This window comes from Tenrec ecaudatus, chromosome 7 (genome assembly GCF_050624435.1).
Source record: "Tenrec ecaudatus isolate mTenEca1 chromosome 7, mTenEca1.hap1, whole genome shotgun sequence".
Classification (NCBI taxonomy): domain Eukaryota; kingdom Metazoa; phylum Chordata; class Mammalia; order Afrosoricida; family Tenrecidae; genus Tenrec; species Tenrec ecaudatus.
Window position 1 is genome coordinate 119,358,996 of NC_134536.1, and position 12,832 is coordinate 119,371,827.

Consider the following 12,832-nt stretch of genomic DNA (forward strand, 5'->3'; position numbering starts at 1 on the left):
CAGACAAGAGCAGATATAATTCACTGGAGCAAGAAGCAAAACAAGTGACCCGTTGGTGCTGCACAACATTGACTCTTTGTGTTGATCAACACATGAAGATGCCAGCAGATGGTAAATTCGCACAACCTTTGGAGGACAATGACAAACCTTACAATTTTCATATTCTGTGACTAGGCCAGTCCAGGATTTTATGTTAAGGAAGCAGTTAAACCCAAACCACACCCCAATTGCCTTGGAGTTGATTCTGACTCATCACAACTCATCCAAGGTAGAACAGTGTAAGAACTGCTTCCCAGGATGTTTCTTAGCCTCATTTTTCTCAAACTGCCTATCTTACAGCTAGCAACTGGGATGGAGTCCATAAATATGGGCCTTCTAGCCATAATTACTTAGCTCTAATGAGGTAATCAGGGACAAACCTGAAAAAGGAAGTGTGAGCTAGACTTGTGAAAAAGATCTAGGTGAGCAGAGAAGAGTTTAAATTCTTTAGCCGATGAGAGACGTGTTCAACGATGATAGAGCACTGCCAACAGGAAAAGCGAAGGAGGACAGAGGGACCCATCCTCGCGTGTTCTCACTCTGGCCATCACAGGGCCTCAAGAACTCAGAAGGAGGCTCATTGAGACAACTGAATCTCAAGGCCAAGAATTGCTGAAAGCATGCTGGTCATGCCTTCCTTTGAGTTCAGACCTGTAGTCCTCGATCGGTTAGATCCCAGGTAAAAAGAACTTGTACTTCTGGGTGATTGAGGATCCAGTGTGGAGAACGAGCCGTGTAGAACTGCCATAACTAAGCTTGACGGGAAGGGCTCCCTGTGTGATGCACGCGGATAAGGGCTCAATTCCTAATCAAAAGGTCGGCGGGTTGAAAACACCTGGAGATACTTCAGATGATCACTCTGGTCATCTGCTTCTGAAAGGTTGTAGACTTAAACACACACACACACACACACACAGACAAACACAACAACAACAACTAAGGAGCAGTTCTACTCGGCACACCTAGGGTTGCCATGAGTCAGAATTCCCTCGATGGAAACTAACAACGTGGAGCATGACGTGATCCCTGACACAATTCTCAAACAAGTGATTAATCAGATGGTTTGTGAGCCTTCGAAAGTGAAATTAGTTATCTGGGAACCTGATGGCTTTGGAAACTAACCTCATTTCCCTTCTGATGTGTTTGGAAGTGATTTATAATGGAGCTTCTCAAACTATTCCAACCACCTCCTTCCCCAGTATCTTTGGGCAAAAGATAAGCCCAAAGTGGTCTGTGCCAGCCTTAATTTGTTTTGAAGTCGAGTGTTTTGATTTTAAAAATCTCTAGGATTTTGCATTTTGCTCTATCACATTTATTTAATTTTACTTTTTAATTACGGAGTTAAATTACTTTGCTTTTCCTGTGTGGATCTTTGAGTGAAACAGAATCTACAGGAGCAAATGTTTTATTTAACCCGAGGCTTTGTCTACCCCCTGGGTAATGGTTTTGGAAGGAGAATTATAGATACACTACAGGATCCAGATTAAAAGTATATTTAAGTGATGTGTCCAAATCAGTGAGACGAATCTCACAGTTAAGAATGTGAGGTCCTACTTTTAATCTGAGCAATAAAGCCACCACCACCATGACCACCAACCCTGTTGATAAGAGTCACCCTTATTAAACACTGTGTACCAGCTTCTCTGCTCTTCACTTCATGTGCTTCATGTCCTTCAATTCATGCAGCACCTCTATGACATAAACACTCCATTATTCATAACTCTACTTTATAAGTGAGGAAATGGAAAGTCAGAGAGTAATGCCTCCAAGGTCATATTGCTGGTAAGGTTTTGCCTTGGGATTCAAATCAGCTGGTCTGATACAAAACTATTTACATGTTAATTCTTCTCAGAAAACCAGCTGTCTAAATACAGAATGGTGAAATCCTCACACCATAGCATCGCTGAGACTTCCGAGTTTCAGTGTGGAGGCTAAAGACGAACACAGTTGGAGGTGCCATGGGACGGATGGCTCAGCTAAAAGGAGACCTTTACTGCAGTAGTCAGTCAAAATGATCTGTGTTCAGTTCTGACTGGTGCGATGTTAAAATGGCTAAGCACTCACTGCTAACTTAAAGATTAGCAGTTGAATCAACTGCTCCAAGGGCAGACGGTTTGACAATTGCTTCTGGAAAGGTTTACAGCCTTGGAAAGCTGATGGGGCAGATCTATTCTGATCTATAGGATCTCTACGAGTCAGAGCAGATTCAAGAGTTTTAGTTTGGGTTTGGTAGGGTAGGTCTAGCGGGTTTGTTTCGGGGTCCATTAGGTGTAGTGGGTTTGGCTTTGGATTTGGTAGGTTAGTCTGGGGTCCCTGTGTGATACAAACATTTAAATCATTTGAGTGCTGAAAGTTTGAAGGCTTGAGCCAACTGGACTTAACTTCAGGAGACAGGCCTGGCTTTCTACGCTGGAAAAAAAAAAATCAACCTTTGAAAACCCATAGGGCACAGTTCTACTCTGCCAGACATGGGGTTGCTGAGAGTTGGAGATGACTCAGTGCAGCTCGTCTGGTGGACCTAGAGGACAGTTTAGCACGAAGAACAGAAGAAAATGCGTGAGACACAATAGTTATCTTGTTAATTATTTCTGGCAAATTGTGGGAGATTTGAAAATAGTCTACAGTTTGATGTGATTTATGGTGTCTTCTCGTCCTGGTTTTCTCACTGGATCTGCCTTGCTCATGTCCGAGGTTTGGTTGCCTTTTCAAAACTTGAAGCTCTGCTCCAGGAGACAGAACTACCAGGATTCTAATCCCAGTATTTTCAGAATTTTGTGTTTCACTCTGGGCGAACACCCTGATCTTTTGAGCTACTTCTTTGACACTTCTATGAAACTTGCAACTGAAATGAGATCATTTATATGAAATTGTTGGAAACAATAAAACATTGCCAATGATAACTTATTAAAATATACCTACCTGTGCTGTCGAGTCAATTCCAACTTGTAACAACACTATAGCAAAGAACAGAACTACTCCTGAGAGTTTTGGGGCTGTAATTTCTGGAGCAGACAACCTCATCTTCCTCCAACAGAACAGTTGGTACATTTGACCTGTCAACCTTGTAGTTAGCAGCCGAATCGTTAATCCATCGTGTCACCAGGACATAATAGAGACCATTTAGAATAGTAGTATAATGATAGATAAGGAGCCCTGGTGGTGTAGTGGTTACTCATTAGGCTGCAGTCTGCATGGTTGGCAGTTCTAAACCACCAAAAGCTCCTCGGGAGAAAGACTGGGCTTTCTACTGTAGTAAGCAGTTACAGTCTCGGACTTCCACAGAGGGTTGCTATGAGTCAGCATTGACTTGGTTGAAATTAAATTGGTTTGGAGTTTTACAATAATTTAGTGTTAGTAATTATGACTAAATTATAATAGTTTATAAAAAGTTATTATGGTACTTTCTATTAATTATTACTACCAACCCAGCCCTCATCTATCAGGTTGGTTTTCTGAGGTGACCTACTGGAAACGATATCACGGGGCTTTTAAAGACCATCAAGGCCACCGGTGGTGGATGGGTTTCAGCAGGATTTCTAGACAGACTGGGAAGAAGGACCTGATCATCTATTTCTGAAAATGTTGGCTCATGAAAACCTTATGAATAGCAGCAGGTCGTTGTCTGATACAGAGCCAGAAAATGCGCCTTCCAGGTTCAAAGACATTCAAAATAAGCTGGAAGAGTTGCTTCCCCACAGTCGAGTGATGTGGATGGAGTAAATCTTTCAGGATATTCCTTGGCTGATGCGGCGTGACTCAAAACTGGAAGAAATAGCTGCTAATATCCACCAGTAATTGGAAAGTGGAATGTACCACTAAGAATCTAGGCCAATTAGAAGTTGTAGAAAATAAAATGGAATGCATAAAAGTAATATTACATGCCTCAGTGGACTGATATGGACGCTACTGGAAATATTGACGGCAGTGATCATATGGTCCATGCTGGGAATAACGAACTGGAGAGGAACGGCCTCACATTCATTGTCAAAAAGAACAGTTCAAGATCTATCCCAAAGAAGTGCTATCAGTGATGGGATAATATGCGTATGTCTACAAGTAAGAGCAGTGGATGCAATGGCTATTCAAATTCACACTAGCCACGGATGCCAAAAATGGAGAAATTAAAGACCCTTGTCAACTTTGGCAGTCTGAAATTGATTAGACAAGCAGTTAAGATGCTCTTATAATGACCATTTATGGAAACGCCAATGTTGAGAACAAAGAAGGATCAGTCATTGGAAATAGAACCCCGGTGATGGCAATTATCTTGGAGATGGGACGCAACAACCTTGCAAGACCAATGACCTATTCACTGGAAATATTTTCGACAACATAAATGATGACTACACACATGGACCTCGCCAGTTGGAAACCATACTTTGTGAAGATACCATGGAGAAGCTCAATGTCATCAGTCCGATCAAGACTAGGGGTTGACTGAGGAACAAACCATTATTTGATCATATGCACATTCGAGCTGAAGCTGAAGAAAACTGAGTCATGTTCTGAGTGCCAACGTATGGTCTTGAGTATATTCTTCCTGATTTGGGTCGACACACTGACTACAAATGGCGTAAGACCAGATGAACTGTAGAACAACATCAAGGATATCATGCACGGATAAAGTAAAGGTCATTAAAATAACAAAGATAGAAAAGGCCAAAATCAACATCAGAAATCTCTGAATCATAGGCTCCCAAACTTATTTAGTCTACCTGACTTACAGACTGAAATGAGATCATTTTTTATAAAATTGTGGGAAACAATAAAACATTGCTAATTATGATGTTTATTATAATATACCTACCATTGGATGAAAACCCTGTTCTCGGAGAAAATAACTACTCCGTGCCTCTTGGCCATTTGAAGCTTCTGTTACGGTCTACACTCCAGATGCAGCATGCGCACCTGCTTTTGCAGCATCCCTGGATCATGCCACTGCCCCCAGCCCAAGGGAAGTATGACTTGCTTTCGGAGACACTGCTCTAAATCTTGTTCTTGAAGGGAGAATCCCTAGAACAACTGGAAAACATGATGAAGTAAACGAGATGAACAGACCATTTCAAAAAGTGGCTCAAGAAGAGGAAGTAAAATATTATATAGGAGTGAAGTCTACAAAGACCGGAAGTTAGAAGCAAAAAGGAAGAGCTTGCTCAGCATTTCTCAAGCTGAAAGAACTGAAGAAAATAATTTAAGTCCCAGGTTTCAACAATGCAGGAAGTACCAAAAGAAGATGGAAGAAAGACAAAGAATCGCCGTATCAAAAGAATTGGTTACTGTTCACCTAAGTAACATGTGATCAAGAACTAAGGGTACTGAAGGAAAAAGTTTTGTTTTGTGTTTTATTAAAAGATCATTTCATTTGGTGGCTCTTACAACTCTTTTAACAATCCATAGATCAATTACATTAAGCATATTTGTATATATGTTGCCACCATTATTTTCTAAACATTTACTTTTTATTTGAGCCCTTGGTATCTGCTGCTTTTTTACCCCTCCTCCCCCTTCCCACTCTCCTGACTCTTAAAAAATTAGAAATTATTATTATTTTCACATATTACACCGACCCGCTTTCCCCCCACGGTTTCTGTTGTTTGCCTACCTCGGGTGATGGTGGTTATGTGTTGATCATTGCAATTGACAATGTCCCCTCCCCCCCCCTTCCCCCTGCTTGCCTCTTCTACCCCTTCCCCCTCACTCCTGCCCTCCTGGTATCACTACTCCCATTCCTGTTCCTGGATTCTGTGTTGACACACTGAAGAAAGAAGTCTGAGCTGCACCCCAACGACACTGGGGAACTTAAAACCAACGAGGTAGCAATTGAGATGCTTCAGCAAACAGCTGCAACATTCAAGTGCTAACTTATCTGTGCCAAGTGATTATAAGACAACCTAGCCTCTCAAACGTAAGAGATTTATATCCTTGCCTGTTCGAAAGGACGGTGTTTCAGCACAACATGGAAGTTATTGAGCCATGTGATTGATACACTATTTACATAAAAGTGTGCTGGAGATGTTTCACCAACAAGGCACTGTAAAACATTCAAGCCAGATTCAGAAGAGCACGAGGAATGAGGAATGCAATCGCTTGTGTCAGATGGACCTCGGCTGAAATCAGGGTGTACCAGAAAGATGTTTACCTGTATTTCATTGCTGTGCAAAGGCATTCAACTCTGTGGGTCAGAACCAATTATGGATAACATTGTAAAGCGTGAGCATACCATAGCATGGAGTGTGCTCATGGGGCGCCTGTACCTAGACCAAGACAGTCTTCCAAGCAGAGCAAAGGGATCCTCTGCAGTCTAAAATCAAGAAAGATGTTCATCCGGTTGTATCATTTTGCAAAATTCATTCAGTCAACATGCTGAGAAAATAACCTAAGAAACTGGGCTCTATGAAAAATCATTTGGCGTTAGGCTGGAGAGGAGCACTCATTAATGCCTCTGCAAATGATACATTTGTGTTTGCTGAAAGACAAGTTAACTTGAAGCACGTACTGATAAAGGGCAGAGGCTCCGGCCTTCAGTATGGATTGCACCTGAGGAGAGCAAATAGAAAACACATCCTTACAACAGAACCGATAGGTAACCACGGGCCAATCTGCTGCAAAAGACTTCGATAAAGTCTGAGAAAGCAGAGATGCTACCTCGATGATGAAGGTGTGCCTGACTTAACCCGTGGTCATATCCATGGCTTCATATGTACGTGAAGCTGGACAATAGTGCTGGTGGCAACTATTAAACATACCATCGACTGCCAGAAAATCGAGTAAGTCTTTTTGGGAGGAAGCCCAGTCAGAATGCTCTTAGACCGAGGATGGTGGCCCCCAGGGCATGGCGTCAGGAGGGACTAGCCCCTGTAGAAGGACACCATGCTTGCTAAAGGACCCAGTCAGCAAAAAAGAGGACAGTGTCCATGGAGATGGACAGACGCAGTGGCTGGAACAATGAGCTCAAGCATGGGGACGATTGTGAGGTGGGGCAGGGCCACACAGGGTTTCCTTCTGTTGTGCATAGGGTCGCTATGAGTTGAAATCTAACCGTTTTCACTAACAATTCATCAATTAGTTGTAGCAAAGCCTCAAGTCAGGGTTACTTGTGAATGAGTATCACACCTGTTGGGGACAGTAGCCTTCAGCATCTCGGCTCTCACCTGCTCTAGACTGCATATTTGTAGACTGACTGTAATGCTCCACTGCTGTTTTTCATTTTCAATTCAGTCTGGCTTCTCTCTTTAAAGCCAGAAGACTTTTAAAGCGAGTGGCTGGTAGTATAACTGGCACATATATCGAATCTCCTTAGTCTGGGCTGTTAAGTAAGTTTAATTAATTTACTAAGTTAATGTTCCACTGCTAGCAACAGAGCCTCATTGCCATCAGCTGGGGAGAGGGAATTGAAAGCCTAAATGAGCTCATTTTTTCACAGTTGGAATTAGGGACCAGTTAGCCAGTTGTGTGGGTTTTCCAATTTCTCCATCTGCCCTGGGGGGATTCAGGCAATTCACTCCCCCAGCACCAAGTGTGGGTACGCCCAGGCAGAGGGAAGGGGGATAGAAAGAAAGGAAGAGAGACAGAAAACCAAACCAAACCCCCCAAAACCATCGCTAACATTTTCTTCCATTTTAAGAACTGGAAGTGCTTGGCTTTGCGTGTTTAGTTGGGCTTGGGGGGGGCTCTTACTAATGTTCCTAATTGATTTGGCAAAGAAAAAGGCCCCCCCGTGAAATATATTTACCACGTGCATTTTCATTGCAGGGTGTACAGATAAAGGGAAAACAAATAAACAATAAAAGAATGGAAACAAAATTACAGAAATTTGCAAAATTTGACAAATGGTGGCCTGTAGTTGCCACAAGCTAATGGCTTGCAATGATTAATAAGAGCAAAAATAATTGCATTTCATTAAGATTGATGACACCCCATTTAACCTCCCCTCTCGTTTCAGCCCTAAAGTGGAAAGAGATGAAGTTCTCATCTATAATAGCTCCTGTAACATTACCATGGAAACTGAGGCAGAGATGGAGTGTGAGACGCCTAATCAGCCAATTACCGCCAAGATTACTGAGATATGGAAAAGCCAGGGCCAGAACACTCAGGTATAATCAAATCTTTTTTACAGACTGATTCAAACAGCTCAAATTAAATTTGTAATATTGTGTACATTAAAAAAACCATTTAGTCCAAATGGCAGCGATATATAATATTAAATGCTCTCAAAGTTTGAGGAGCTGGTCCAATGCACAGCATCTAAATTCGTAGTTAACTACGGTTAATCATATATTTTCTCCAAAATAAATGAGCACTGCCTGGCTCCTTTTAAAGCAAATCCTGAACAAATCATCTGCTGAGCGTTTTGTCCTGTGTTCCGTGCGCACATCCGAAAAGGGATCTCTGCGGCTTTATTTCTTCATGGAATAAATGGGCTACAAGTTCTCCAGATGACTCGGCCATCTTCAGCCTGGTGGCGCAGCAGCGTCTGTTCCCCGGGGAGAGGCCGAGGGGAAACTGCCGCTTTTGAGGGGATGCTCTGAAAAAGGACCTTGGGGCTCTTTCGCCCAGCTCCTCCATCCTTCCGTTTTCTGATCGTCTGCACCACTCTCGCTAAGTGGCGGATTTAAGAATGTTTTCTCAAAACTCCCCAGTGAGAGATTCCACAGCCTCCCCAGGGAGTTTTCCAGCATTGAAATCAGAGGCTGAAGGCTCTTTGGAATGTAGCGGATAATCTTTTACAACTCCCCAGGCTTCTTACTGTACTCCGATAAAAAAATAGTATTTATTGAGCACCTACCCCCTTGGGTATCTTTCTCTTTATGAAAGCAATCCCCAGAGTTTCCTCTCTTTTGTCTGCTTTATTTGGAACAAACATTTATGGAGTGCTTATTACCCGCCTCTCTCAGGGAAACATTCCCAATCCCAAACTCTTCTACCCAGGATCCTGACGCATGCTGTTCCTGCCGCTGCTTCTGGCCTGGTGCTGAAGCATCTATTGTAGACAATCACAACCACAGCGCTCTCCCGTCCTTCCTGAATTACTTTCTCCACCCTCCTGGGCCCTGGCTGGCCCATTCTTTCACCTGTCCAAGCTCATAATGTTCCTTTACCTTCCCTTCCTGAACCTGCCCACAAGGGTCACTCCCACAATGCTTCATTGTTCCCCTAGAATACGGCCTCTATTTTCCATTGCCCATTTCAATCCTTTATCCTGGAAACCAACCATTCCTGTCACAACCTCCACCTCCTTTCTGTGTCCCTTTTTCAGCAGCTGACTCTCAGTGATGCCCCAGGGGTTTTTCACTGGAATGGGCTGGGACTGCTGAGTCAGAGTTGAGGGTGTGGAAAGAGATCTGTGGTCAGAAGACTGTGCATCCCTGGCTGTGTGAGCTGTGCACTCCACACTTCTCCGGGGCTCCGTTTGTCCCTGGCTAATGACAAACCCTCAGGGAAGGGAGGAGGGAGAGGCAGGCCAGCACAGTGGGTAAGTGTGTGGGCTATGGAGCTAGACTGCCTGGCTTCAAATGCATGGCTTGCTACTTGGAGGACGTCAGCAAGTTGCTTAACCTCTCTATACCTTAGTCTTGTCATCTATAAAGTGGGGATGGTAATTGAAAAAAGAAAAAGAATTCTCTTGGTGCCCAGTCTATTCCAACTCACAGCGAACCCATTGGACGGACTAGAACTGTCCTTTGGTTTCCAAGACTGTAAATCTTTATAGACACAGAGCACCTCATCTTTCTCCCATGGAGCTGCTGGTGGGTTCAAACTACTGACTCTGTGGCTAGTAGCCCAATGCATAACAGTGTTATTTGGAGTTAGGAACAAAATACAGGCAGACCTTATACAATGCTACTCTGAGAACTTGAGACAGAGCCTAGAAACAAAGGCTTGAGTAAATACACCAGCTCCTTCAGTAAATTAATTGCCTGCCAAGACAAAACACAAATTACAAACACCACACCATACTTTGAAGAATGCTCTCTCTCTCTTTTTTTTAAACGGATGCTCTTAAGAACAGAGTGCAAAAGGATGTGGGAGTGGTACTGACATCCTCTGACTTAACAAGGGGGAGGAGAATCAAAAGTATCAGTCTGAGGTCAATTCCTGAGTGGAGGTTAGGTAGGCCTCCAATCTCCAATGTTCCTTACTGATTCTGATATCAACTACCACCGCCACAGCACTGTTTCTCAGCCGGCTTTGATAATTCATGGCAATGACCACAAAAAACCCACTCACGGTACTCATGATTATGGGGCTTATTGGGAATATTAACAGGTTATAGTTCTGGATTAGAAATGTTCAGAATACAGCACTTTGATCAGGACAGCCTCTTCTCTGCCATGTCCAAAGACAGGCCTCTTTCTGCTTCAGCTCCTTGGTCTGGTCTTTGCCTTGTCCCAGTAATGTTATAAACCTATTAGCACTGCTGATAAATGCCCATAGGGCATGCCACTCCTCCTAAAGCTTCAAATGAAGGTGCTCAGCTATAGTTAGCTCAGCTATAGTTAGCGCCCCCAATTAAGTACCTGGAGGCATCCCACTCCACAAGCAAGCCACCTGCCTAAAGACAAACAGCTTTATGTGTTCCATAGACCAGAAAACCCACCACTCTCTATCATGCCCTAGGTCCGCCTGCTTGTACTGTTCCCTGACCACTCTTCTAATGTCCAGGCTTTCTGTCTCCTGGATCTAAGAGATGCAATGGACAGGGCTCTCAGGGTCAAGGCATGCATCTCCTGGCTCTCTTCTTGATGGCAGTAAGTCTGCTATTGCAGCAACAATAGGTTATTTTATACCCAGCAGGGTGACAAAATGGACCCATCCCTATGTTAGAGTTCCAAGTTTCTATAATCACAATCGACCTTATTAACAACCACTCACAATTCAATTATATAATCCTATCAACCACCTTTCTCTACCTCCTCTGACCTAGACCAGTCAGAAAGCAAAGGAGATAATATTTAAAGAAAAAATAGTTATAAAGTTCCTATATGTGATGAACATTATAAACCTATAGATTTTATTAAGAAGCTTAATGAATTCAAAGTAAAGGAAAGAGATCATGATTGGAGATTTCAACAATATTAAAATGTTAGTTTTTCAAAACTGATTTTCATATTTAACATAAATTTAATAAATATCCAAAGATTTTTTGAAGTTTCCAGGATGATGCAAAAACTTTTATTGAAATGCAATAGCTAGGCTAGTCAAACTATCTTGAAAAATAACAATACATTTTGAGGACCTTCACTCATTCACTCACTCACTCACTCACTCACTCACCCACCTACTCACTTACTCCCTGTTATTGAGTTGATTCCAACTCAGAAGACTCTCTAGGACAAGAGTAGAACAGCCCCTGCGGGTTTGTGAGGCTGTAAATCTTTTAGGAGCAGAGAGACCCATCTTTCTCACTTGGAGAAGCTGGTGATAGAGGCAGTTGCTTCCATAAAGACTACCTTCTAGGAAAGGGTAGTTCTACTCTGTTGTCGAAGGTCCCCATCAGTCCTTCAACAACAGCAACATAAAAGAGAAAGAAAATGTAATTGAACAGGAACAAAATGAAACACTTTTTGGTCTATCTTCAGGGACCATGGAGAAAATGAATGCACAAGCCATAGACAAGGAGAAAAACCATCAAAACATGTATTTGACAGAGGACTTTTATTCAGACAACATTTATAACTCAATCACAAAAAGACAACCTAATGAAGAATGGCTCAATAACTGGAGCAAAATCTTCATATACAAAAATATATAACACCAATGAAAATAAGCCTGGAAATGTGGTTCACGTTATTATTGTTTAATGAAATGCAGATAGGTATCATAGTTGGAGGGCATCTTCCTTATGCCCACGCTCAGCCGTGCTAAGGAATGCTTGATCGCTGCACCACCAGGGCTCCTTACCTTAAAGATACTTCGATTAAAGCTGCGTGCTCACAGTGTGTAACTTCATCTGTGGATGCTTGGACGAGATCAACACTTATCTTTTCTCTCGTCGGATGCAGTGAAAGCAATTCTGAGTCATAAAGACTCCATGTGACAGGGTAGAAGGCTTGCTCCATAGGGCTTTTCTTGCTGTGATCTCTATGTACCAGTTGTCATGTCTTTCTCCCTCGGAGTCACTGGGTGGGTTTGAACTGCTAACTCTTGGGTTAGCTTCCCAAAGCTTAACCAGTGCATTACCCAGGCCCCTCCTATCATACTAGTCACTGTAACACAGCTTTGAGACAAGCCTTCATGTTTGACTGATTATATCACACCCACACCCTGATATGTATAGTTAAGAAATTCCTCTGGGCTCTTCAATATACAGATCCCTCAGGAAGATGTTTCTCTTCTTAAAATGAATGTTTTTCTCCTACAAAGCCCCATAAATCCCCAAACCTACTGCCATTGTGTCAATTCCAACTCATAATGACCCTATAGAACAGAGCAGAAATGCTCCACAGGGTAAAATTTTTACAGGTAAAAGCTTTACAGGTATACAGGATTTACAGGTAAGTATTTACAGGGATAGACAGCCTCATCTTTCTCCCACAGGAAATCTCATAATACTTTACTGTACTTGTCTTTTTTTAAAAAAAATCATTTTATTGGGGGCTCGTACAACTTTTATCACAATCCATCCATCCATCCATTGTGTCCAGCACATTTGTACACTTGTTGCCCTCATCATTCTCAAAACATTTGTTTTCCACTTGAGCCCTTGATATCAGCTCCTCATTTTCCCCCTCCCTCCTTGCTCCCCCTTCCCTCATTACTTGCCTTATAGAATTGATGTTTTTTTGTACTCTAA

General features: G+C 42.6%; 1 protein-coding gene across 1 annotated transcript in view; it reads left to right on the forward strand.

Annotated features, from left to right (window-relative positions):
- PKHD1 (PKHD1 ciliary IPT domain containing fibrocystin/polyductin) overlaps positions 1 to 12,832 on the forward strand; it is a 588,229-nt gene that overhangs the window by 118,201 nt on the left and 457,196 nt on the right. Inside the window, exon 34 of the mRNA XM_075554069.1 lies at positions 7,982 to 8,132. Coding sequence (XP_075410184.1) covers positions 7,982 to 8,132 — 151 coding nt within the window. The remainder of the gene's footprint in view (positions 1 to 7,981; positions 8,133 to 12,832) is intronic.